Source organism: Antedon bifida, chromosome 9 (assembly GCF_963402885.1).
Source record: "Antedon bifida chromosome 9, ecAntBifi1.1, whole genome shotgun sequence".
Classification (NCBI taxonomy): domain Eukaryota; kingdom Metazoa; phylum Echinodermata; class Crinoidea; order Comatulida; family Antedonidae; genus Antedon; species Antedon bifida.
The window spans coordinates 14687184-14714034 of NC_136234.1; the positions used below are offsets into that span (position 1 = coordinate 14687184).

The 26851-nt window shown below is 33.3% G+C and overlaps 3 protein-coding genes across 6 annotated transcripts in view; 1 reads left to right on the forward strand and 2 right to left on the reverse strand.

The window, feature by feature from the left end:
* Window positions 1-2644: 2644 nt before the first annotated feature.
* Window positions 2645-14124, reverse strand: LOC144852872 (L-asparaginase-like). 2 transcript variants are annotated; one of them, XM_078710906.1, is made up of 13 exons: window positions 14029-14124; window positions 10744-10928; window positions 9827-9950; window positions 9214-9535; window positions 8834-8960; window positions 8416-8528; window positions 7192-7377; window positions 6540-6779; window positions 5961-6056; window positions 4377-4540; window positions 4051-4137; window positions 3582-3681; window positions 2645-3424 (listed from the first exon to the last, which is right to left on the reverse strand). In XM_078710906.1, the coding sequence occupies exons 1-13, from the start codon at window positions 14097-14099 to the stop codon at window positions 3272-3274; spliced, it is 1968 nt and encodes a 655-aa protein (XP_078567032.1). In that variant the 5' UTR covers window positions 14100-14124; the 3' UTR covers window positions 2645-3271. The 2 variants fall into 2 exon arrangements, with proteins under 2 accessions (XP_078567032.1, XP_078567033.1); XM_078710907.1 differs by lacking the exon at window positions 5961-6056 and having other exon boundaries at window positions 2646-3424.
* LOC144852875 (SPARC-related modular calcium-binding protein 2-like) overlaps window positions 13609-26851 on the forward strand; it is a 32161-nt gene continuing 18918 nt past the window's right edge. The window contains exons 1-4 of one of the 2 annotated variants that reach the window (XM_078710910.1): window positions 13609-13939; window positions 19641-19809; window positions 21614-21841; window positions 26630-26674. In XM_078710910.1, the coding sequence (XP_078567036.1) occupies window positions 13847-13939; window positions 19641-19809; window positions 21614-21841; window positions 26630-26674 (535 nt within the window). In that variant the 5' untranslated portion in view covers window positions 13609-13846. The remainder of the gene's footprint in view (window positions 13940-19640; window positions 19810-21613; window positions 21842-26629; window positions 26675-26851) is intronic. The other variant, XM_078710911.1, reaches the window with a different exon arrangement.
* Window positions 21795-26851, reverse strand: part of LOC144852887 (dnaJ homolog subfamily C member 4-like) — a 34603-nt gene continuing 29546 nt past the window's right edge. For both annotated transcript variants that reach the window (XM_078710929.1, XM_078710927.1), the window contains exon 8: window positions 21795-22142. The gene's annotated coding sequence lies outside the window, so the exon portion shown is untranslated. The remainder of the gene's footprint in view (window positions 22143-26851) is intronic.

Genomic DNA, 26851 nt, shown 5'->3' on the forward strand with positions numbered 1-26851 from the left:
TCAAAGTTATTTTTTTTAACAATAAAACGCATGTAATTTTTTTTTTTCGACTAATTTTTGGTGAAAGTTAATAACTATTATGATACTTCAAAATGAAATCGAAATCTTTATTTTTTTATTTTTTTGGAATTAGTCAAAGGGACAATACATCTTTAATATATCATAATTAACATGCGCAGATTCGAATAACATGTTCTGCGCATGTTGCCTCAATATCATATACATGTCGATATTTGACCATTTTTCAAAAAAAAAATCGCCAGATATCGACACTTTTATATTTCATAACTGGTTGGCATGCGCAGACGCACATAATGTGTTCTTTGCAATCGCAATTCAGGCCGTAATTTCTACTCACTTTCCGTCTTCTGTGATAATGTTTCCAAGGTATCTCATACTCGTTCCATCAACTATAATATCAGAAGTAGTAATAGGTTTTATACGTGATATAACCAGATTATACTACAGATTTCTTTCCTTCGTCCTTTCGCATTGGCAACATCAATGCCGAGGTAGGTGATTTCAGTCTTCTCTTCGAGGTTGACACCTAACATGGTGTCATTTATTTTACCAGGGTTTCTTTTTCTAGAAACGCGCATAGTGGTGCACTTGGCAGGGTTAAATTTCATTCCCCAAGTTTTAGCCCAACTTGCAAGGGTGTCTAGGTCCTTTTGGAGTAACTGTTCATCTACCTATGACTGGATTTTCCTGTACAGAGTAGGCAATCATCAGCGAAAAGGCGCGTTGTTCCGCCAACTGCTTGGTTAATATCGTTGATAAATAAAAGGAATGTGGTCCAAGGACAGTGCCATGTGGTGCTCCGCTTTCAACGTTGTGCCAAACAGATTGTTTACCGTTAATTACTACCATTTGGAGTCTACCTGTCAAGAATGACTTGATCCAGCTTTGGACATTTCCTCTGACTCCATAGTATTCAAGCTTCTGGATTAACTTTTGGTGCGATACTAGGTAGAAGGCTTTTGAGAAATCAAGCACAGCTATGTCTGTTGTAATCTGATTATCGTCATAACTAGTTGGGTTTCGCACGACAGACCTTTACGGAAGGCGTGCTGGTTTTCATTCAGGATATGATGATTATCGAGATGGTGCATAAGTTGACTATCCACGATATGCTCTAATAATTTGCAACTAACTGATGTTAATGAGACAGGTCTGTAATTGGCTGGGTCCGATCGTGTTCCCTTCTTGAAAAGCGGTGTCACGTTAGCTTTCTTCCAATCGGATGGTAGAGTCCCTGTGACTATAGATTGGTGAAAAATTATTTTCAGTATTGGGGCAATGGCCTCAGCCGCTAATTTTAGTGCCTTGTTTGGTATGTAATCAGGCTCCATCGCTTTGTTGACGTTCAGGTTTTGCAAAAGCTTGGCAATGCCATCCACAGTCACCGTGATGTTAGGCATACTAGAATTATAGGCTTAGGAGGGAGTCTTGGTCTGCTATCTGTTGGGTTATCCATGGCAAAACACTACTAAATTTATCTGCTAATATCTGGGTTTTTCTTGATCTGAAGTTATGTTTTTATCATCTACTTATAATACTTGTATTCCGGTACTTGTATTCCGGTACTATCCTTTCGGTTTGAATTAAAAAATCGCCAAAATAGTTTAGGTTTTCGGTTTTCGTCATTTGAACACGTTTGGCCCGACGAACTTCATTTTTCACTGTCTTCTTTAAACTTTTCTCAATCGGATGGAAAGTCACTTTTCTTCGCTTTAACATAGCTTCTCTCCTAAGTTTCCGGCAGCGTCTAATGAGGTCCGTAGATAGCCACGGTGGTCTCGGATGTCTTCTAATAACTTTTTTAGGTATAGCACTTTAAATTATTTTAGTCAGTCCTTCTTTAAAATGGTTCCACAGATCTGGATGAGGGTGAGGAACGCATGACCTCGTGATTTAATTTTCCAACAGATTCGATGAACTCGGAGAATAGTTCTAGGTTCTTTAATAATAGAGCGCGATGTTCTATTTCTAATCTCAGCCAGGACCGTGGAGTGGTCACTAATTCCAGAGCATGCTTGGACTTTTTGAATCAAATTTGATCGAGTTGTAAAAAGAAGGTCCAAAATGTTCTTCGTTCCACTAGTTGGGTCTTTCCTAGTCGCGAAGTTAACTTTCTGATCTGGTTTTTCGGTTTCGATAAATACTTCAAGTTCTGCTGTTTTACTTTTAATGCTACATTAGTTCATAATGGCTACTTTAATGCAATTGTTTTTAGCTTTACGTGCAACCGTCTATCTGTTGTTTTTAAACTTTTCTTCTATTTCCTGAGTTTTAAGATATCTTTAGTCATCCATCGTTGCTTAAATTCTCTCTTCACATCTTAAGGTACAATTTTTTTCTGCAGCTGGTTAAAGCGTTATGGAATTCTTCGTTTTGTAATCTGGGCTGCGCCATGTCCATACTCTTCTTGGGTGTTGTCGGAACCAAGTATTACTGATCATTTTATTAGTTTCGCACCACTGGATGCATCTTTCACCTCATTGTTATGCTGTTTATTTTTAAAGGGTTCTGACGATAAAAGTAGGAATTCACCACGCTATGAGAAGAATAGTACTGATAGGGCACTTATTTATTTTTTATTTTTTTATCATGTGAGCCACAATTGTCCAATCAAATGACAGGAATATATTTAGGTGTTATATAATATATACGATTTCTCCTTCACAACAACAAAATAAGAACAATGGAAGAATCTACATACGGTAAAACAATATATTATTATAAGAAAATATTTTAAAATTTCTTTTATTTTTTGACATATAACTCATTACTATTGCACTATAAGAGGAACAACGTACAAATATGGAAAAATTATCTCATAATATTGAATTTTGATAAGTGCATATATTGCTGTAAATGAATGACCATCTCTCACAGGAATCCGTCAATTCATTTCATAACATTTGTTAATGAAATTTTAAAGATTTTTTTGAATGATCGCCAAGCTGTGTTTCCAAGAACTAGAGCTGAGCGTTCATAGAACAAAGTTAAGCTGATCCAAAGAATACCTCAGTTATCCAAGTAGTACATCTGACATCACATGATGTGACTTTCCAATATAACTTCTAAACTCCTAATAATTATAACTCCCAACGTACAATGAAGACTAAAACTCCGATAAACCACTATTTAAATAGTGTTTAAACATAGTATAGCTATAAGAATAATAGTTCATCCTTACTTGATATCAATAAGCTATAGAGGGCCTACTGGTCTGGTTAGTTGAATTCATCAAACATCACAATCTTTTTCATTGATATGCTTCAAAGAGCTCTAAAATCTGCTTGTTGTCAGCAGCTACAGCAAGAGATAAAGGCGAGTGTCCATTTCGGTCTTTAGCCTTAATGTCAGCACCCCGTTCTAACAAGTACTCAATACATTTCATTTTCTTTAATGTGACCGCCTGCAAAAAGGAAAGATTTTACGTCAAGATACCCTAACATTGAAAACTAATTATCGTATTTATTCAAATATAATTATTCTATATAACTCTCTTGATTTATGCAAAACAAATGCATTCAATTGGGAATTGTTCCTAAGTAAATGAAAAATATTCATACCACGTGAAGGGCAGTCCTCCCGGTGTAATCACTACATTTGAAGTCCACTTCAGCCAGAGCAAACGCCTCTAGGCCAGCAACATCTCCAAGTTCTACAGCACTAGAGAGTAAAATAGAAATTACATTATCATACATATATTTATATGAATGCAATGGTAAAAATAAATTCATAACATGAAAATATCATAAAATGAAATTATTTGTTCCATTGCACAATTATAAAACATTCATTATTTGTTTTAACACACCTACTTTAAACGAGAGGCCTAAACCGTTTGTAAAGGCAATGTTCCAATTTGTGATGTGCACACTACAATCAGTCAGCAGACTAACCTCTTGTTGCGCATGGTTGTTGCCAACAATCATCCAATCAAACGGCCCAGAATCTATTCAGGTGTGTTATAATATAAAATATCTGTGATCAAAATTGTCACTGTGGCAATTTCTATTAGTGTGAAAGAAACTTTACCTGCACAATAAAGATGCAAGTTCCTTAGTTGTTTCTCGTATGAAGTGACCTCCTGTCTTTTTGATTAGTTTAATGACTTCGAAATGTCTGTAAAAAAACATAATTATTATTATTAATTAATATATCTCCACATATAGATCTGTGCAGTATTATAGGCAAACTGTGTAATACAGTGTCACATATACTGTATATAACAAGAGGAGCCTTTATTTTGTTAGGTTAGGGTTAGGTTAGATACAGTATGAACAAAAATAACAAATGTATATATGATATCTCAAAAAAGGAGATCTTCTCCAATTCCATGTATTACTTTATCATTTCTTTACCTGCATCTAATGCTTTCCATAAATGGTGTGTTACCATAACGATCTCTATCATAAATTGACGTTCCATTTTCCAACAGATATCTCACAACATCTAAGTGACCTTCAGCCGCTGCTAGGTGTAATGGTGACCTCTGGTCATAATCACAGAGACTTAAATTGCCACCCTAAAAGAAGCAATGATTATGAAGACTTTTCATACATACACTTGATCAAAGTGGATTGAGGACGCACATCTTTTGAGGTGTTTGAATACACCTTCCATGTTTTAGTGTGTAAAGTAATGATGATATTTAATGTATGACTACAGTAACCCCTCGTTTGTGACACCCCTCTTCAAAGACAACACCTTCTGTAAGGGGTGAAACAAACAAGCTATATACGGAGTGGAGTTGTGGCTTGGTGGTTATGATGTTTGGCTACCAATCCAAGGGTCCTGGGTTCAAGTTCTGTCATATGTGAGTATTTTTTCTCCACTCCAAAAGATCTTGTGTATATGTTTGTCTTGTGAACAAGATTGCCACCTTTGAGAAGGATAGTGAATGAAAATATATGTTTTAAAGCCAAGGACATCCCTGTTTAGTACCAAAGGTGTCCCTTAATAGTGTTCTACTGGTTCTATTATATAATTCTTTTTTACTATATAATACTGATTATGGAAATACATTTATTTTTCATGACTGCAATAGTATAATAGTATTCTTCGCTATTAACAGACTTTGGTATATTATTCATTCATTCGTCACCAAATAAAAAAAAGCTCTGTCTACACTATCAAACTAGTTTGACAAAAAGCCCAAATATGGTAGTGATATGACATCGTCGTGTCCATATATGGGCACATCACATTTTTTTGTCTTTGATAGTGTAGACAGAGCTTTACAGATCATTGAGTTCTAAAGTGCTCAACTTCTGTAATTCCATTAAATGTAAATTAATATATTATGCTTTAGGATTTGAAGATTGAATTGCGTCTATCAGCTGAGCTTTGATCAATATCTTAGTACGAGTTGGGAATTCCATATTAATTATTATTCCAAACATCATTTGGCTAGCAGTCTGTGACGTCAAAATGAAAACATGGATAATTGTAGAAAATTAAGTTCTTTATATGAGAAGCTCAATCTCTGTTTTGTCAGACAAGATTAATCAGTTACTGAAAATGTTTATTAACAAACACCCACAAACTTTCATTCTCATTTTTATTTTGTCACATAATTTTGAAACAGAAAATTTAAATCTTACAAATGGTATTTGCTTTATACTGAACAATAACAGTAATACAGTACAGCAGCACCCTCAACGCAACAACACAAAGTGCTGTATTGCATATCACAAGTAGGAACAGACAACGCAACCGTGCTGCAAACATCGTTTTGATTTCATGCAGGCGGGGGCAAACACAATTATTGGAAGGGCATGTCCTTACTTTGCATAGGTTATGTTAGCTTTAAGGGGACAATTTTTACCACTACATCCATCCTCTATTCAGAGAAACACCCTTATTAAAGGGGATACCTTATTGAAGGTGTCACCTTAATAGGGGGTTCTATCATATTGTTTAATAGAAATATTCCTCATACACACCATTGATTTATAATATTTCAGAGAGTTAAGATCACCATTCTTAGCAGAGGCACACATCAACAATGGCAACAAGGTAGTGCTAACAGACTTTACTTCCTGAGTGAAAAAAATAAAATAAGAAATTAGAAATACTGTACAAAAAAAGTGCAAACTAGAAATTACTGTATAATAAAACAGAATCTATGATAATTAAATTTGTTTTATAATATCATAATAATAAAAATAGTTTATTTTTCTTCAATTTTAAACTATGGTCATAAAGATGTATTGTTCTCTCTCAAAAACATGATAAATGAATATTAATAAAATCAGACTTTGAATAGGCAATTTTGTAGTTTTAATAAAGTTACTTACTTCCATAGAAAACAAACTTCAATTATAATAAGATGATAAAAACAGCTGAATTTATCGAAAACTCATTGTTTGACAGACAATTTAATTATTCTTTGATTTAAATGATTTTTTAGGTAAATATTTTATTTATTTTATCAAAGTTTTTATTAAAATGGCATATTCAACAAGATTTTTTTTTAAATAATTTTTCAAGGAGATAATATATCTTTAAATTTATAAATTTACCTGACTGTTTGAAATGTTGAGAGTTTGAACAATGGCTTGGATGAACTTGGAGTCTTCAAGGGAGAATTTCTTTACCTCTTCCTCGGCAAACACTCGAATCTCACCTCGTAAGTTGCTTTGTAGCATCTGCAACTGCTGCCGCCGTGTCAAATCAGGCTTCCCTAAAACGTAGCCAAGCTTAGCCAGGGCTGCTTCAGGGTTGATGTCAGCGCCTGGTATAACTCCAGCATCCATCAGAGCCTAAAGATTGTAAAGGAAGACACAAGACACAGAAATATGAGTACTTTCGATAGAGCTTTATCAAATAAATTGTGCTTCCAGATACTACAGTTTCATAGAACCATTATATATGGTCACACTTTCAGGAATAAAAAAAAAAGTGTCCCCTTAATAGAGGTGTTCACTGAATAGAATAGGGTTGGCTGTAGTGTTATTGAATATATTTCCCCTTCACAAAAAAATGTGATCTGCCCATATATGGATACGATGATGTCATATCAATACCATATTTAGGCATATCACTACCATGTTTGGGCACATCACCCCTTTTTTGTCAAAAAAGTTTGATAGTGTAAACAGAGCTTAAGTAATTATACAGTAGAACCCTATACAGAGTCCCTAAGGTGTTCTACTATATTCTAATAAAACATACCTTTCCAGTTTCATATGAATTGGAAACAACTCCTTTTATACACTGCGTGCAATTCAAAATCAACACGCCTCTGTCTGCTGCCTCTTTGAATTCTGTCATGAGGTCCTTTCGATCACTAGGTCCATTACCGGCTCCGTAGGTTTGCAGAACCACGCCCTGCATCGGATGCTGTAGGAATGATCTGACCTGTAGTGTGAATACAATATTTAAATTTATATGAAAAGAATATTAGATACTAATATATGTTTAACACTACTGGCAACTGCTAATTAGGAGGCATCACCAGTGGCGTAGCGCAAAGGCCCCACCCCCTCGGATGTTTTTAGCCCTTTTTGACATGTTCTAATGCCTGTTTTTTCCCCTAGGCACTGCTCAGGGGGTTAGCCAGTGAGAGCTCATAGCCATTACACTACTGAGCATCACTATTAAAGGGTTGGGTTTTGAAAGTTTCCCCTTAATATAGGCTTTTACTGTAAAAATACTAGAATACCCATTTTAAATATTTTGACCCATTTTAACTGATGAATGAAGTCTTTTCAATATTGACCTGTTTTTTTATTTCACTTTTGAAAGGAACCCCTTTGTCTTCATATGTTAGTGGATTATTGGATTACTGTTTGAGATGAAGTTGTTGGAATGTCTTTTGAAACAAAGTCTAAAAATAAATTATATTATACTTTATGAAACCTTGAAATTACAGTTCTTTATTATAGTTACAAATTTGTATTTGTACAATATATATTATTTTCCCTTTCAACAAGTCATTTCAAGACTGCTATACTGTAAACAGGGCTATTTGTATATTAAAATTAATGCTATGACTTTAAGGATTTATACCTAATAGTTACATTTTATTAACATGCAAACCAACATATTATGAATATTATCTAGGTTATTATAAAAATTGAAGGGTAACAAAACTAGTGTTTAAGTTTAAGTTAAATTTGTCTGTTGGAAAAAATTATAATAAATACATAAATTATATGGAACCTAGATACAAGGCCCTTAACATATCATCTCTGTTAAGTCATTCTTTCAATGTAATTTAATTGGATGATATAAAAGTGGTCCAATGATAGGGCGACATCAGATAAAGTACAAGACCTAAGTTCGACTCTTGGTTTTCAGTTTTGAATTATACACAATAATTTATTCAAAACAGATGGTTTTATGAATATAATAATAATAAATAATAGATTAAATATTAATTAGTGTGTAACTCACTGTTTGTATTGTTATACCTGGAAACAGCCTGAGGAGGCCAACATTACAGTTTAAGTGGGTATGAACGGTAAATTTCTCTGTAGACTTACTGCGAAATATACTATCCCAGTCAACTGAAAAGAAAACATAAAAGAATTTTACCTCTCCAGATCACACAAATGTCTCAAAATGTATAGAAGGCACCTGTTAATGCGCACCTCTAAAATGTGTGTGTGGTTATAAAATATAAAGTCCATGTGAACTCTGACCTTACAGGGTAGTAGCCAGAAAACTTAGCAAACCTTTTTCAACAAACTTGCTCTAGTTTGCGAAATAAACGTGTAGACTCTCCATAAAACTTCTTCTAAGCAACACACAAATCTCACGGTACGCTATTATACATTCAAGAAACAAGACAAGAAACATTCAGAACACCTACCTATTACGTCAACTTCCATCCTGGCAAGGGGGTCAAGGTTCGGCGAATCAAATGCATCAAATTGGTTGTTGACTAGCTTCGTTACTCGATTCCCTCTAAACAATTTCTTGTCAAAAAATAATGACACCTAAAAAATACAAAAATATAATAAATAATAACTGCAATACATTACTTTGATAATGCATAGAGTTGGATTACAATAAACAATAGTGTATCTAGGAGGGATGAGGAGGAGGAAGCCCTTGGTCTAACAAAAAAGTGTTGAAGGTACTTCTTGGTTTGACATTGTATTTTCCAAGCCCATATATCTGCAGGAAGGCAACCTCCTCAATGCAAAACAATTTATCTCATATTATCTGAGATTTCAAATTCACACTAACTTCTGGAATCACATAATGTCCAGCAAGATACAGCGCCCCAAGCAAGTTCTCCCTTCCGTCACTACGGATTTCTTCCAATGGCACTTGGGAACCAGTAAAGATGACTGGTTTGCCAAGATTCTCACACATGAATGACAGAGCAGAAGATGTGTATGCCATCGTGTCAGTACCGTGAATGATCACAAAGCCATCAAATTTCTCGTAATTCTCTTTTATGTCCTCGGCCAAAGTTCTCCAATCCTCAATACTGATGTTGCACGAATCTTTAGGTTCCGGATATTCAAATATACAGTACAATATACGTCTATTATGGCTACACAATCTGAAATAGAGATTTGAATTGCTAAACAGCTTCAAGGGCAGGTGGTATTAGGAAATCAATAAAACAATATTAATACAACTGGCGTATGGCTAAATCTGCTGGCTATACCTGCTGGCAGATAACTGCAGTGAAATTATGTCTCTGGTTTTGCAGTATTCTCTAAATTATTGACTATTTACTGTTGTTGAATATTATTTTATTAAACAATTGAAAAAGATTAAGATACTTAAATTTCAAAACAATTTTTGTTATATATTTCAAATACACAGAGAACAATATTGTATAACATACGGCAGAACAAAAGTTTCTCCCAGGGCCTCGTCGTATTCTTTGAGTTTATTGGCGTATTCCGCATCATGCAAATTAGGGTTTCTTCGCACTGCCTGGCTGAAATAGTCTTTCTGTGGTTTGTATACTGAAAAAAGAATTAACCTCATTGTTAAAATCAACTCATGTTTCCAGCTATAAAATTGTTTACTTAAGAAGACATTTTGTCGGTTTACAATGGATTTGAAAGTGAAGCATTTGAAATCGGTTGCTTTTTACTTACAGTAGGTCGTGATGAAATGAACTTCTGGTATTTTGTATGAAGTGTTAATATGCTTGTATGGTTAATTTATGCACTTGTCAATTGTATGACCAACTATATGACTCCCTGGTAAGGTGCGTCATTTACAAACGGTAACCTAGATGGTGCGTCAAAAAACATAGATGGTATGTCACATCGATGAACAATAGTGTGTCAATGTCCGTCAATTTACCACCCACCATGGTCACAGTGCATCAAAATGGGTGCGTCATGGTCACCTAAAGGTAATTCAGTGAGTCATAGACTAGTATTCATATTGTAAGGTATGACGCACATCAGAAAAATGACATATGTTGTATGGTGGGTCATACAATTGACTAGTGCATTACATCGGTAGAATTTAAAATGGCGCACTAGGTACATTTTTGTTGTAAATTTCAATTATGATCAAAAGCAAATAGTGGCCTTCCATACAAAATGCAAGAAGCTAATTTTATTTTGACAAAAATAAATCCTTTTCATCCTAGTGATTAGGCTTAAGTAAGTCCTTTCCACTTAACAGTGGTGATGCAACTGAACATAAACTCATGAAACCCAACAGTGTGAGAAACATGACATGCTATTATTAATATTAGGCCTACTATCTATACAACTCTAGGCCTAGACGAAACAAGCTTACCTCCATCAACCCTGGCCATCCCTAGTGTACCACCGGTAAACATGACAAGTATTCTGGATTCAGATGATTCGATGCTATCCTGCGAACTGATTTTTCTCAGCTTATCACTTAGCTTCGGATCCAATAAGGGTTGTAAACTTGGATTCAACTTCATTGATATATCTGCACTACACCGTCGAATAGGCCTACAAGACATGATTGTTTTTTTTATCAATTAATACGTAGTAACAACATGGAAGCGGTCGGTACGATTAAACATCTTCAATCTGGTGCGTGGGAATGGCTACGATTTGTTTGCTCACGTGTCATGACGTATGCATTGATTATAAAAAGCTCCTTGATTGTTTGACGAATGGAAATTCAGTATAATGACACACCTCCAACACACCTCCAGTTTGATCCCGAGAGAGGGCGTTAAACTATTTCATAGAATTCTCTCATAATACTAAATAGTAATTTGAATACTTTTATTTAAAAATATAATAAAACTCAGAAATGGGAAAAATAAGAAATAGTTATTTTTTTTAACAAATTAAAAATGATGATATGTATTCTAGTACATAAGTTACCGTACGAAAAACTAAAAATGTTTTGGGCTACAATGTATAGGGTACGTTTATTTTAATGTTAAAACATAATAATGGAGAAATAAGTTGATAATGCTGATGCTGTATTTGCTACGTCAGTGTTAAAAGCCGCCATTTTCGCTTGATTCTCCCATTAAAGAATTAAGCAAAGTATTTAAGATAAAGAGGCGTGAAGTGGTATATTGATTTAAGTGCGAACTTTAATCGGATCTTGGCTGCTGAATTACGAGTGTGAAAAACAACAATTAAACGCTAAAAAAGTTTTTCATCTAGCGATAACCACGAATAAAGTTTTGTTTCCGCAAGGACGATGTAAGCGCAACGCAAGCGAGTTGACCAATGACGACAAGCGGCATCGGATGATCTAGGGGTACGGGAGGGGTGGGGGGCATTGTCTCCTTCACTTTTCAACAGCAAAATCAATAAATTGTTGAAATGACTTCTATCGACATCGATAGATTTTGCGTGAATAACCAGTGGCGCATCATGACCAGTGCCTAAAAAGTGCGTATGATTGTTCCAACTTCCTAGAGTGGAACCAAGATTTAACCCGATATCGGCTTTCCCCAAAACAAAACATAAAAAAATGTTACCATCGTTTATTTTGATTGGCAAGCAAAATGTAAAAGGATATTACTATTTGTAGAACATGTAACTATTCCTTTACTGCTCTTTGGATGCAGTGGTTTTCAACAATTCTAATTATATACCGTTGTCTATAATCATACCAGCCTTTAAAATTCTTTAGGCATTTATAATCGTATTATCTCGATCGTTAATTGTCTATACAGGTGGTCTATTGTTATTTTTATTTAAAAGGAACAACAAACAATGGTTCTAAATTAAAACGAAACGAAAATATCAGAACCAAAACGTTATTTTGTTTAGTAAAAGATCTTTAACCTTACGAGAAACAGACACTACGAAAATAATGTGCTGCATTTTAACTTCGATGTCTAAAGCATTTTTTTTTCCAATTTATTCGCTCGAATCTACTAGCGTTCTTATGCGCATGCGTATTAATATTTTAACTTCTTTTTTTTTTTTGCGAAGCGAAAAATCGCGAACCAATGAGAGCCTCAGGGATGTCGGGTCACCTGTAGAAGAAAACTATGATTACAAAAATACAAAAGTAACTTTTTTTTAATACACTTATTGTATTTTACTATAAAACAGAAAGATGAAAAGGAAGGAAAGAAATATAGAAAGAAAAACAACGCTTCAATACGTTAGCCAAATTTTATAAGAGGGTATGTGCCAATATAACCAATTATGTTAGGTTTTAAAAGATATCCAATTATGTTATGTTTTAAAAAAGATATCCGATATCTTTTTAACCTTATAACTGTACATACATACATGTTATAAACACATTTTTTAAATATGTAATCTTTGTATATTTTTGTCATGAATAGAATAATGAATACAAGTGGGCTAAACCCACGAAAGAGAAAAAAAAAATATGCATATAAACTATAGAAGACATATTATTCCCTGTGGAAGACATATTCCATGTGGAAGACATATTCCCTGTGGAAGACATATTATTCCCTGTGGAAGACATATTCCATGTGGAAGACATATTCCCTGTGGAAGACATATTCCCTGTGGAAGATATATTCCATGTGGAAGACATATTCCATGTGGAAGACATATTCCCTGTGGAAGACATATTCCATGTGGAAGACATATTCCCTGTGGAAGACATATTCCCTGTGGAAGACATATTCCCTGTGGAAGACATATTCCCTGTGGAAGACATATTCCATGTGGAAGACATATTCCATGTGGAAGACATATTCCCTGTGGAAGACATATTCCCTGTGGAAGACATATTCCCTGTGGAAGACATATTCCCTGCTAGCATCCTATATTGGAATTTCTCAATCGGATCCTATCATTGGGGGAATGGAAAACATGTATTTAAATGAATAGATCGACCTCAGCGTTATTCGTACACAGTTAATAACGCTATAAGATCTGGAAATTACGGTCAATAACGAAAACAGTAGTCGAGATAAAATTAAAGCAGTGTGACGTCATTCAATATAAAAAGCACATTATCAATCATTATCAATCAACTGTTTTCTGGTTTAGCAAATGGTCAGATCCATCATCTCGTATAGTACCACCCATTCTTACCTAAAGAGGTATTTAACTTGTAACAAGTTTAATCCAATAGAAATTATCACCCGAAAAGCCCCGCCTCCTCGTTTCACAAGTGTGTTTGATTTGAAACGAGAATATTTTGAAAGGTACTTATCTGTCGTTGCCTCGCGAGTGGTGAGCTTCAAGATCTTCTTGCGTGTGCCGCCGCCGAAGATATCAACATCACATTTATGTTTTTATTTTACCGCCTCAGGTATCGCAAAATTGTCAAAATATTTTTCGACCGTCGGCCAGGTAACACGACGCGGGAATTGTTTGTGCAGAACACACCGGGGTTTAAATCACACTTAATTTGAAGGACTTATTTAGGGTTATATTAAATTGTTTTGACTTCATAAACTTCAGATATGGACATTTTATTTCGCCACTGTCTGCCTCTGACGGCAATCATCTTTAGCATATTATATATGGAACATGCTTGCGAGGCGAGGCTTGCTAAGGTAAGATAATTATAATTACAAGTCATTTAAGTACGGTATCCGATTGAATTTAAAATCAGGCGTGCGACAAAAAGCAGGTCTGTATATACCTTGTGTAAAGGGGGATGTCCGTCTTTCCCTGGCAAAAGTGACTACTGCTGCATGTCCTCTCTTCAAGCATATTTCACCAGCATAGATTTTCTGAATCCCTCGGCCGTATGAAACGAGCCTCCTGTCGGTATTTGTATAAAGTAAGTCGTATGATATTTGTTCATCGATAAGTCCATTTTCTGATCATCTGCCACTCAAACATACAATGAAATTTGATAACGAATAATTTCCCCCTTGAAGTACAGTTTCTTCTTGGTAAAGTAACCTAAATGCCCTTAATATAAATCAGAAGTAGCATCAAAATATCTAATAATAGACGTGAGTTATGATACTTGTCGATTCCAAATAAATAATAATGAATTGATTAATATCGGTTCAAATGATATAGGCCCATCGGCGTCCTTTTAGGCCTACATTTTCATAAAATACGTGAGACCGGTTTCATGGACTGAAACCATGGCGCCAAGACGGTCTACGCAAGAGGGCTAGATTTTCCTGTCGCCAATGGGAAGGGTGGTGCTATTATTGTTTTACCGTTTACGGGTTATTTAAAAGCTACATTCCTACCGTTAGTGTATAACCAGCGAAATAACAACAGAAAGTATATCTTCTACTAAAACCCAGTATCATCGACGGGCCCGTCGACGGGTCGGTCTGAACATTAGGAAAACTTCTCCACACGGCCCTGTTTTTAAAAGACTACAAATGAGTAGGATACTTTAATAGTGTGAGTGTTGGGCGTGATCAGACAATAAGTTTTGCTTTTGACGCAAAAAAAAAAGGTAACGGTCCCATATTCAATTCTAAACATAGGGTATGAGCTGTTAGGAGCTCATTTGACAAACCTCGGTATTATGTGGTAGGGTGGCCAGTTCCTTTCCACGCCGCCTTATCCTCCCTATAGTGTTTTCATTTACAGCTGAGTAGACTGGGAGTTGTCGGGAATTGAACCCATGTCTCTCTGTGTGACCCAACTCTTTGAAGTGAAGTAAAATAATGTGCTTTATTACAGTTACCACAATCAATGCCAATTAATACACAATACGCCACTAAGCATGTGACGTTACGTTTTGTAGGCCACACTGTTTTGGTCACACATCGATCGACTAGACAATAACTTTACAGGATCACTATTAATAGTGTTATAATGTGGCCAATAAATCAATTATCACATTACATCCGGTTGCTTTGTGTATACAAGTGCCAATATTGTATGAGAAAACCGTTCTTTTGAGGCCTTTTCTAAAATCCATTTAAAAAAAGAACTAGAATTATTGATTCCCTTTTTTTCGATTTGCTAGATAGTTTCCCAAAGCTTTTTTTATAACTATATTTTTTCCATGGTGTAAATAACACTATAAGTAGGCCTATATAGGACTTCATGATTGCGTGTTAACGAACACCAAACTATTTTTAATGACAAGCAGGCATGTTGATGGGGGACATTAGCCACATCACGTAAATAGAACTATAACAACAATTGGCAAAGTGAATTGTCAAACCTCAAAAAGAAGCACATGGGATTCTTTATTAACTAAGAGCACTTTGAATGGCTTCTTTTAGAGATGAGCTTCTTTTACATTTTTTTTATCATCAAACCATGAAATTATGTTGAAAATGGGTCGTTTTTAGATTGATTTTACTCTTGCAAACCAAGAAGGGGATTTATTTATTTTTTTGGATTAAATATGCGTTTAAAAATGTGTTTATGAAATTCAACTAAAATTTAATACAATGGATTATATACGATTTCATATTCAATATCGTCCCAGTCTGTGCTTTACGTCATAATAACAGTATAATCCATCGGTCAAATCCCATCACCCGACTACATAATTTCTAAATTTAGTTTTGTCTGAGAGTTTCTAACTAGGTTATCGGTACATCAACACGATTTTTCATTAAGTAATCTTTATAGTTTAAGTAGTTACAAGATGTTTATTGCGGTTAAAATAATTTTTAATATCTTATCTCAACTGATATGTTGGTCAACATGTGTTATCGAACATAGAAAGTCAAGTAGTTCCAACTAAAAACGGAGTATCTGGACCATGTGATCGATCCAGTGAGTTTATTATTTTCTGCAATATACACTGTTAAAATAGTGTTTAGATCTTAAACATGTATTTTGTACACACTTTCCCACACATGTAGCCTTAAACATGTTTAGATATGAAACATGTTTAGGTTCTACACACATTCTAAACATTTAGTCTGTACTCAACTAAACACATCAGGACGTGTTGATTGTTAAACATGTCGAGCAATATATAGATTTTAAACGTGTTTAATTTGCCATGTGTGGAGCTTCTTTCCGCCACAGTAAAACCGTATGCACGCAACGCTAACGTACCTAAACATGTTGACTGCTAAACATGCGGAGAAATTAAACATAATAGTGACACGTTGACTGCTAAACGAGTGGAGGAAAACAACATGTAGCTACAAACACGCTAAACATGTAACTACGTGTAAAAGCTTATTTTACAGTGTTGTACATACAATTAAACTAAGCTTGGAAAATATTTGTGGGTTTTTTTTCAAATCAAATTAAAACCGAATTTTTAATCGCACTCTAATGTTATTTATTTAACGATTACGGTGCATTGTATATTATTTGGACCAAAGGACATATTATTATAATACTGTAAATGTTTCTGGGATCTTCCAAGAAAGAAGATCCATCTTTTTCTATTTTCATATAAACATTCTATTTATTGACCTAGATTTGTATGATTTATTAAATAGACTAAAAGACATTATTGAAAATAAATAAGGTGGGAAATTCCTTGTGTGGTGTATATATGACGGCGGCGATCGCATTCGGCGTCGACTGATAGAAATCAGTTACTGTTAGTATATAACAATTAACCGTTACCGAATTTGACTAGAAACGGAAGTTCACAGAACGGAATACCGATACACTGTCAATTTAACATCACGAAAGCATTTGTGGCCAGAGCTTCTGAAACAAACAGTGCGTACGTAAAGTATGATCATGGAGGTATAAAATGGTATGATCCATGGTATGCAGATCAGGAAACATCATGCAGTAAAAATGTACTGTGTGGTCGGAAGTTTATCCTCCAAAAATTAAAGTAGGCCTATTAGCGTATTGCACTTGAGTACACAACTTTTACCCCACTAAACGCCACTTGTGGGTCTACACATTTCTTCGCGGTTTGTAAACATAATTTACAGTAGAAATATTCCGATTTGAAAATAACATATGTTCGCATTCTTGTGTTGTTTAAAACCACTCAACATGACAAATTCGTTTCGCCATTCAATTAGCGTTCCAATTTTATCGTATTGCAATTTTACTTGTTTTAGAAATAATTTGACCACATTTTTTTTGCCAATTGTATTACGTAGTATTCTACACGTCTGGAAACAATAAATAAACTACATCACACGTGGTTTGGGTTTATTTTCAATAACATTGTTCGGAATTGATGGATAAGTACATGAGCTCAATCGTAATTTACGTGTTCACTCAAAGAGATCTCTACCTTTAGCCGAGTTTAATTCCTGGTCCGACTTATCATGACCCGATTGAACTTTTACAATCCAGATTAACTGATTATTTGCTATTTCATTGACTTTAATGGTACATAGTCTTTCGGTTCACGTTTATTTCTCTCGTAATATTTCATTCGTTCAGGCGCCTGTGAAACAATTCTCGCCTGCTGCTGTCAAAACTAAAAACCAGGTGAATTTGTTTACCCAAAATGCCGAGTAGGCCTACCGTAATAAGTCATTTAGCCATTGAAGGTTCTTCTTTCAAAATTAGTTTCGGTTCGAAAAGGAATGTTAAAATTAAATGATAATATTAATAAACTAGATCTGAACTCGTCGCCAAGACAAGTTAGATGATCCGCGATACATAACGTAAAAGTCTGTAGACAATCAACTGTACACACAATTAAATGGCTCCTGTCTAACATAATGTAATATAATGTAAATGCATAGGCCTATACAATTTTAATGTTTGATTTTGGGAGTATATAGAAGTATATTTTCTTGCCAAGGAAAACACTCGATAATGTCTTTACATTGACGATTACCGTATAAGTGATTAAGGCCAATTTACACAGACGAGCGGTAACGGTAAGCGGAAACCGCGTAGCATAACGTAGAATCTGTATCTGTATCTGTATCTACCTGAGCGGAAACAGCCCGTCCGCTCCGCGTTGTGTGTAAATGGTCATAGGGAACAAGATTCTATATTTTTATTACCGTTACCGTTGTAAATTGACCTTTAGGCGGTGACGTTAATATTTCCATAGAACCTTGTTGGTTTACGTTGGTAAACATTCCTCCACGGTTTAAGAAACTATATGTTTAAATTATAGGCTAATAGGTTACCGGGCCCATCATCTCATATAGATTAGCCCAATTTAAGAATCCTGTTTTTAACAATTTTTGGTTATATTTAGAATAAATCGGATGTTTACATAACAAGTAAAGTTTATGAGTTCGATTGGAACAGCAGGCCTGCTACCACTGGGATCCTAAATATATTAAGAGCGCTGATGTAATCGCTTGCGTGTTTCTAAAGAAAAACTATAGGCGATCACACAATACAGTAGAACCCCTATTAATTTGAAAGGAACATCTTCGGGGTTCATTATTAAAGAGGTAATAACAAGCTAAATTCATTCGTACTTAATGCGTGAGTATGAAAACAAAAATTAATCAAGCATAACGGATTGTAACTAGCGCCATCAGATACTTCTAGAATCGACTGCGATGACTTCTATTACTAATTCTCAATTCACATACTAAATTCAACATTATCCAATAGGTAACAATAATATTCGCATTCTTACCAAATGTTCTAGTTATCTAGTCTTGGTATTTAATATTGATTTGTTGCTTATGATACATTTGCGTTATTTATCATCGTCGGTAGAGGTCATTTAAAAGCCGACTGGTTCCGCACGTGACATTGACGGATAACTTACTTTTTAAAGCAGATTGCACACTGGTGCATAAGCAGCATAATTATACAGTACATTCATCATTTTTTCAAGGCCTCCGATAGGATTTTTCTTTCACTGTACATTAAATTTAACTAATTGTTAATGCAACGTTAGGCTATATTATATACAGTACTTTATATATCAGGATATATAAAACTGAATAATATATTTATTAAGGAGTTTTCTTCCCCTTCCCCTTCTAAATTATAGAGCAAAGTTAGTAGGCCCCTACTCCTCCTTTTCGCCACCCTTACACTTTCCCCTTAAATCGAACGCAGGGCAATATGTTGTAACAATATTTTTCCCGGACCTACCCTTTAAATAATATATACTATGAAATAAAAGTGGGGTGGGGATGTTCTACCCGATACACAAGACTATCACGTCTAGTGACGCGATACCACTGTATGTTTAACGTCGCTAGACGTGATACCGTACCTGAATTGGCTGAATGTTCAATATCTACACACTTCTATGATGTTTAGGAAATTATAAAAGTACAACTTATAATACATATACTGTATGTCAAAAAATAAACTTTAACGTCAGTAAATTATTATACGCATATTTGCAACAACAAGTAAATCAATATTTATAATATAGTAGTGCACTGTTTGTTTTTGCAGTTTCCAATTGACAGAGTAACAAACCCAAGTTGTAATTCAGATTGTACAGATGCACCAAAAAAGTTATTATGCGGCAGTGATGGGTTGACCTACAACTCGCGGTGTGAACTACAGTACGCTAAGTGTATAGGAAAGCAAATTGCAATCATCAAAAAAGGAAAATGTGTAGGTAAGGTCATCTGTTGAGTTGTTCGATTGACCATTTCATATTTGTTTGATAAATGTAGTCATTTTTTTTACCATATTTAATGAGGGTGATCCATCCAGCAATTGCTGATCATTAGGGACCCTCAGAGGTTCACAAGGCAAACATATACAGAAGATGCTCTACATAAACAAAGTCTATTACAAGTCTTTGGGAGTGGAGTTGTAATTTTTGTCCTTAGAACAACTCCTGACATGTGACGGGACTTGAACCCAGGACCCTTGGAGTGGTAGCCAAGCATCATAACCACCAAGCCACAACTCCACTCATTGATTTAAGTAATGATTAATTCAATAGATTAATAGATTGATTTGTTTAATTGGATTGAATCGTTGGTTGAAAATTGATTTGGTTTGATAAATCGATTTGGAATGATTAATTGCATTAAATGATTTCTTGGAATATTTACTTGGTTTTATTGATTTGTATTGATTAATTGCATTAAATAGTTGGTTGGGATATTGATTTGGTAAATCGATTTGTATTGATTAATTGCATTTGGGATATTTGATTTGAATACTGATTTGTATTGATAAATTGTATTGAATAATTGGAATATTGATTTGGCTAGATAAAATCGATTTGGTTTAATTGATAGATTGATTAATTGGAATATTGATTTGGCTAGATATAATCGATTTGGTTTAATTGCTAGATTGATTAATTGGGATATTGATTTGGCTAAATAAAATCGATTTGGTTTAATTACTAGATTGATTGGGATATTGATTTGGCTAGATAAAATCGATTTGGTTTAATTACTAGATTGATTGATTGGGATATTGATTTGGCTAAATAAAATCGATTTGGCTAAGTAAAATCGATTTGGTTTAATTACTAGATTGATTGATTGGGATATTGAATTGGCTAAATAAAATCGATTTGGTTTAATTACTAGACTGATTGATTGGGATATTGATTTGGCTAAATAAAATTGATTTGGTTTAATTACTAGATTGATTTATTGGGATATTGATTTGGCTAGATAAAATCGATTTGGTTTAATTACTAGATTGATTGATTGGGATATTGATTTAGCTAAATAAAATCGATTTGGTTTAATTACTAGATTGATTGCTTGGGATATTGATTTGGTAGATAAAATCGATTTGGTTTAATTACTAGATTGATTAATTGATTGGGATATTGATTTGGCTAGATAAAATCGATTTGGTTTTATAACTAGATTGATCGATTGGGATATTGATTTGGCTAGATAAAATCGATTTGGTTTAATTACTAGATTGATTAATTGGGATATTGATTTAGTTTGATAAATTGATTTGTATTGATAAATTGCATTGAATAATTTATGGGAATTTCGATTTGGCTTGATAAATTGATTTGGTTTGATAAATTGATTTGGTTTGATTACTATAATGATGAATTGATTGGAATATTGATTAATTGCATTGAATAATTGATTAGAATATTGATATGGTTTGATTAATTGATTAACTGGATTGATTGATTGGAATATGGATTTGGCATAATAAATTGATGTGGTTTGACTTTTGTATTAAATAATCCATTTGAATATTGATTTGGTTTGATTACTAGATTGAAAAAAGTATTGGAATATCTATTTGGTTTGATAATTGATTTGGTTTTATTAATTGCATTGAATAATTTATTAGAATATTGGTATGGCTTAATTAATTGACTAAATTGATAGATTATTGATTGATTGGAATATTGATTTAGTTTGATTGATTTGGTTTAATTGAATCGAATAATTGATTGCAACTGTCATTCTCAAATCTCACAGAAAAAACAAAATGTCAAGCTGAGAGAGAATCTTCTATTAGTGTTGCGGCTGGCAGTTCATCGACTAATGGTGTGTTCATCCCACAATGCAATCTAGATGGAACATACTCATCAACGCAATGTCATAGTTCATTCAATTACTGTTGGTGCGTGGATGACCTGGGTAAACCGATTCCTGGTACATCGGTACAATATAGACGTCCAACTTGCGACGGCGAATCTTCTCCAGGTATGGACTTTATTTACAGTACTGTACATATTTTTGTTGTCAGTTGTGGGGCTCGCTCACTTTCATGATCATGCATAATCTAATCATATTTCCTATATATTATTATTACTGTTTTATTATTATATTTTTATATTGCTTGATTTTTCAAAAATAAATCAACCTATTATATTTACTAGAGCATGATCAACATCCTTTAAATCTGTGTTCTGTGTTCAATCCATCTCTGAGAACCACATTTTCACACACATGTTGTTTACACACATATGCATTTAGTGCATTTTGGTCAAACATACTACCATATCTGTGAAAATATTATTAATGTTAATAGTATTATAGTTTTTATTTCAATTATTGGAACCACAGTATGACAATGACAATATTCAATTGTAATCAATACTACTTGATACTATGTCAATACCACATCTGTAATAGTAGAACCCTTGTTGTGGGACACCCCTATTATGGAGACTGATTAGTCAAAATATAAATATTTTGGCACATATGGCGTTTCATATGTATACTACTTGAGCTTGTATTTCAGACAAACATCGAAAAGCCTCGAAATAACTACAGACTTGGGACAAATACAATCAAATGTCAATATTTTGTTTTAACACGGCTACGTGCATATCGATTGGCCCATAGCCGTGTGGAGCGTCGTAAAGATGAAACATTTATGTTTGATTCGAAAGACACCTCTAATATGGGGGCAATTCATTAAAAGTGAAATCCATGCTGTTACAATTATATATTCTATAAACCAAATTAAAACGCAGTAAACAGGTGTCAAACCACATTAAGTAATTTCTCTGCAGCCTACAAGCAATTTAAAACATTTATTAGTAATTATTGATATTATATACAATAAAAAAGGATACTAAACAATAATAAAACATTTTGTGATATAATAAAATTTTAATAATGTTAATAAAGCAGGTCAACATGTTTTTGAGCAATGTTGCTCTCGTAATTTTACCTTATAATTATTCATAATTTTCAATCCTAACCATCTACACCCACTCATTAATCAATTTGCCCTAAAAATAGCCGCATTGACCTTCCAAATTATTTTAAAGTAAAAGTTTAGTTTTGTGACTCACATTGGATAATGATTTATAAGTTCAGTCTATGTTATATAAACTTAACTAAAGTCTTCAATATGTAAGTTAACAAAAAAATATCATTTTAGAACACGGTTCCAAAAAACATTGAGATTTTCCTGACTTTTTAAACCTTTTTTTAGGAACAAGACAGTATGCCTACCAAAATACCTAGTTTTTCTTCAACATGCAAACTTTAATAATTAGTTCAGTCTATGTTAATTAAATAAAAGAATGTGAATATGAAAAAAAGACCCTAAATTTAACATGGTTGTATATTTGTTTTTTAACACATTTTTTAAACCTCTTTTTAGGAACCACACAGTGTATACCTACCAAAATACCTTATTTATCTGAAGTTATTTATTTTACTATAATTATTTTTGTTATGACTTTTGTAGGAAGTTTCCTAAATGATGTATATTCTGAAATCATTTGAAAGCTATCATAATTTTAATGTTAAAAAATTAAAAATAAATTATTTTTATCGATTTTGTGTAGTTGCCTGTCCATATTGACATGACATACTTTTTCAATTTAAACTCTACGGTTTTAAATTATAAAATAAATCAAAAGTTTCTATTTCTACTACCGAAATGACGTCTACATTTCAAAGTTCTTTATTGCACTCTCCTACTGTACATTATCGTTTATATATAAATACATATAAACACATATATATTTATATATTTATTATTTCTGTTAACTATTTCTAGTAAGGCCAAAATGGCCCGGTTATAACAAGAAGAAATCCTAATAAAATAAACAATTTTACAAATTTATCTACACTAGGGATGGCAGATCAAGTCAACTATATCCATTTATTATTTATACAATACCACCATATGTAATTGACAGGGAACTCAAAATAAGCAAAACTGTTTACAGAGAGACTCAGATTATAAAAAGAGTAATATTTTTTTTTATTGTAAAATTAATGAGAACAAGACCTATGATATAATAGGCAAAAAAAGAGGAAAGAAAGAAATAAAGATATATTAAAAAATGATGATTATAGTAGTGATGATGATTGACAGCTGCTGACCTTGAGTCACCTAGTCCAGTAAACGTTTGAATTTACCGCCAGAGCCCATTGCATTTTGGGTAATGCTTTAAACGGTTATTTATGAGCAAAACTTGAGCAGAAATGCAGTTGATATAAACATTATATTTAAATCTATTTTTAATATAATATAAACATTATATTTAAATCTTTTTTTATTTAACGGTTTATTCGACGTTACGCAGCAGAAACAGACCCACAGTAAAATCGTTCTTTCCAACTAAATTAATAATAGACAGATGGAAATGACTAGCATTACATTAAAGTTTGTAAGCCTGATTGGATATCGAGTATGTAGTTTCGTAGCATATACACAAAATAAGTGCGGTTGTGATTTACGTCATTTAGTAAAGTTCGTAGTCATTAAACCTGTGACTCATAACATGGTAAGGTAAAAAACCAATAATTGTCAAGTAGTCTCAGTGAAAATTACCTGAAATATAAATGCCAAAATGTCTAACCTTTTAAATTTTTGAAGAAATAGATTTAATCTTTTTATTTAATCCTTCAATATAATATATAAAAGTATAGAGAAACTATAAACAGCCCAGTGATGTACTGGAAATGAATTAATTGAAAATGAGGAAATATGTGAAAGTGAGAAAATGCTGCCTCAACCGTGATTCAAACCAAGAATCGTCAGCTTCAGATGCAGATAATGTATCCTACCATTAAGCTCTGCCTACACTATCAAACTAGTTTGACAAAAAAAGTGTTGTGATGTGACCAAACATGGTAGTGATATGACATCATCGTGTCCATATATGGGCACATCACATTTTGTTGTCACATAAAGTTTGATAGTGTAGACAGAGCTTTAGGCTTTTCCTAGTTCAAACTCAATCAGGTAGTAAATCCCTACACCCTGACATGATACATTTCTCATCTTCATTCTTCAAATTAATTCATTTCCAGTATATCACTGGGCAGTTTAGAATTAATGTTCTGTGCGGGTTTTAATATCTATATTTTAGAGTAATTGATTAATTGTCATAGAAAAACTTTAAACCATATTTATCAACCTTATACTTGAATGGACATAACTGAACAGTAATTTTCAAGGAAATATGTATGTTTTGAATTTAATTTTATGTATATTAATAGAAAGATCAATAAAATTTGAAATTTAACACATACTTTCAACCATAATTGAATTATAAATATTATGGAAAACAATGTACAATTTGACATTGAAATTTTTGGTTTCAACATTTTTTTTTATCATGGTTTGTACTATATATGGCTATATGTACAAAATGTGTCTTTCGAAACTTTACACAAACATCAGTTTGTAAGCCAATGAGGGCGCTCTCATTTTTGTACCGTTAAATCCGCGTTCTCGAGCAGTGAATATTACACAATAACTGGGAAATTCTACAAATTTCAAAGATTTTGATTTACTTTATAAAGTTTAGATGGTAAAATACCTGACTTTTGAGAAGCTAAGCTTCTGTAGTGCATGTATTAGTTGTCAATTAATGACTTAGTTCTTATCTATGGATAAGAATATCTGTCTAGATGTAAATGTCCTATTAAACCTTTAAAATGTTGGGCCTATCTGCTGCATTTATTATTTTAACAGTAGAACCTCTCATGTGGGAAAACCATGTTTAAAGAAACTTTTATGTGAAAGGTGTAAAATATAATAATATTTTAACACTACGGCCAATTCATGTAAAAACCCCTGTACGGTCATAGGACTATTATTAAAAACGAACAAGGCGCAATACCCCTATTCAGGGGACATCCTAGTATGAGCTTGACACACTATGGGACAATTTGTTTGATCCTGAAGGTTTTACTGTAAGATCATCTTGAAAGATGTTTTTTTTTTCATTGTATAGATGATGTTTTTGGTTTTCATTGCTGCTATTAGTATTATTAAGGATCTCTGTTAATATTTAACTCATTTTATATTCAAGAAATTTCTTCTTCAATTTGATTTATTATTTTTTTGGCAAAACGTAACACAAATAACCTTGACATGAATGTTTAAATGTTTCTGCAAATTCTTTCATCTATTTCCTTTTCATCTGTTAAAAACCACAATTTAGATATAAAATGTTGATGACGCAGTACAAAATTTCCGTTTTGTAAGTCATGCGCCCTCAACGTCCATACCGCAACAGAAAAACCTTTCCAATTAGATTCGAGGTGGTCATGGCTTGAAATCCATACTATGTGGAAAATTTACTAACGTTAAATTTGTACAAGCAACTTGTAATTTTGTGTTGTAAAATCTTGAATTAATTTTTAGTGATGTACTACTGTACTCTATACGTCCAATGACGTGCAAACTTTTGTGCCATTGTTGACTTTTCTCTCATAATGATGATGTATTGGATAGAAATTCATAACAAACATACAGTGTATACATTTATTGGCCAAACCAGATCAATAATAAACAGATAAATAGTTTACAGAAAGACTCAATTACTGGAAAAATAACAAGTTTCTAACTCAAATTTATCATTTTTACATATTATTTTTATTTTTGTTACTACAAACATTATGTTATAGTTATTATCGTAAACAATGTTTGTATTTCAATTTATAATTTTGGGCCAACCATTTGTAGTTAATTTGTTGTTTTTTTTGTATTTTGATTCCTACCTATATACACAGATGTGCCTATTTTAATAACACCTCTACCAGTACAACAAAGTCCAGGTAAAGTTCCTTCTTTATTCCTTTATAAAATTCTTTTAAATATTTGTAGTAATTTTGTTGAATTTATATATTTTGTTTATATTTATTTGTGATTTATTTAAACTATTTGTTTAATATTTTTTTACACAATGTTTCGTTGTTTTTCACTTTATCACAAGCTCGGTTCACTAATATAAC

Bases quoted from the DNA above. Each gene is read 5' to 3' on its own strand.
- LOC144852872 (XM_078710906.1), bottom strand. From the start codon at position 14,099: ATGCTTGAAGAGAGGACATGCAGCAGTAGTCACTTTTGCCAGGGAAAG. The intron at 9,951-10,743 runs GTAAGCTTGTTT...TTCTTTTTTCAG, and splicing joins GATGGCCAGGGTTGATGGAG to TATACAAACCACAGAAAGAC. The intron at 9,536-9,826 runs GTATGTTATACA...TCTCTATTTCAG, and splicing joins GGAGAAACTTTTGTTCTGCC to ATTGTGTAGCCATAATAGAC.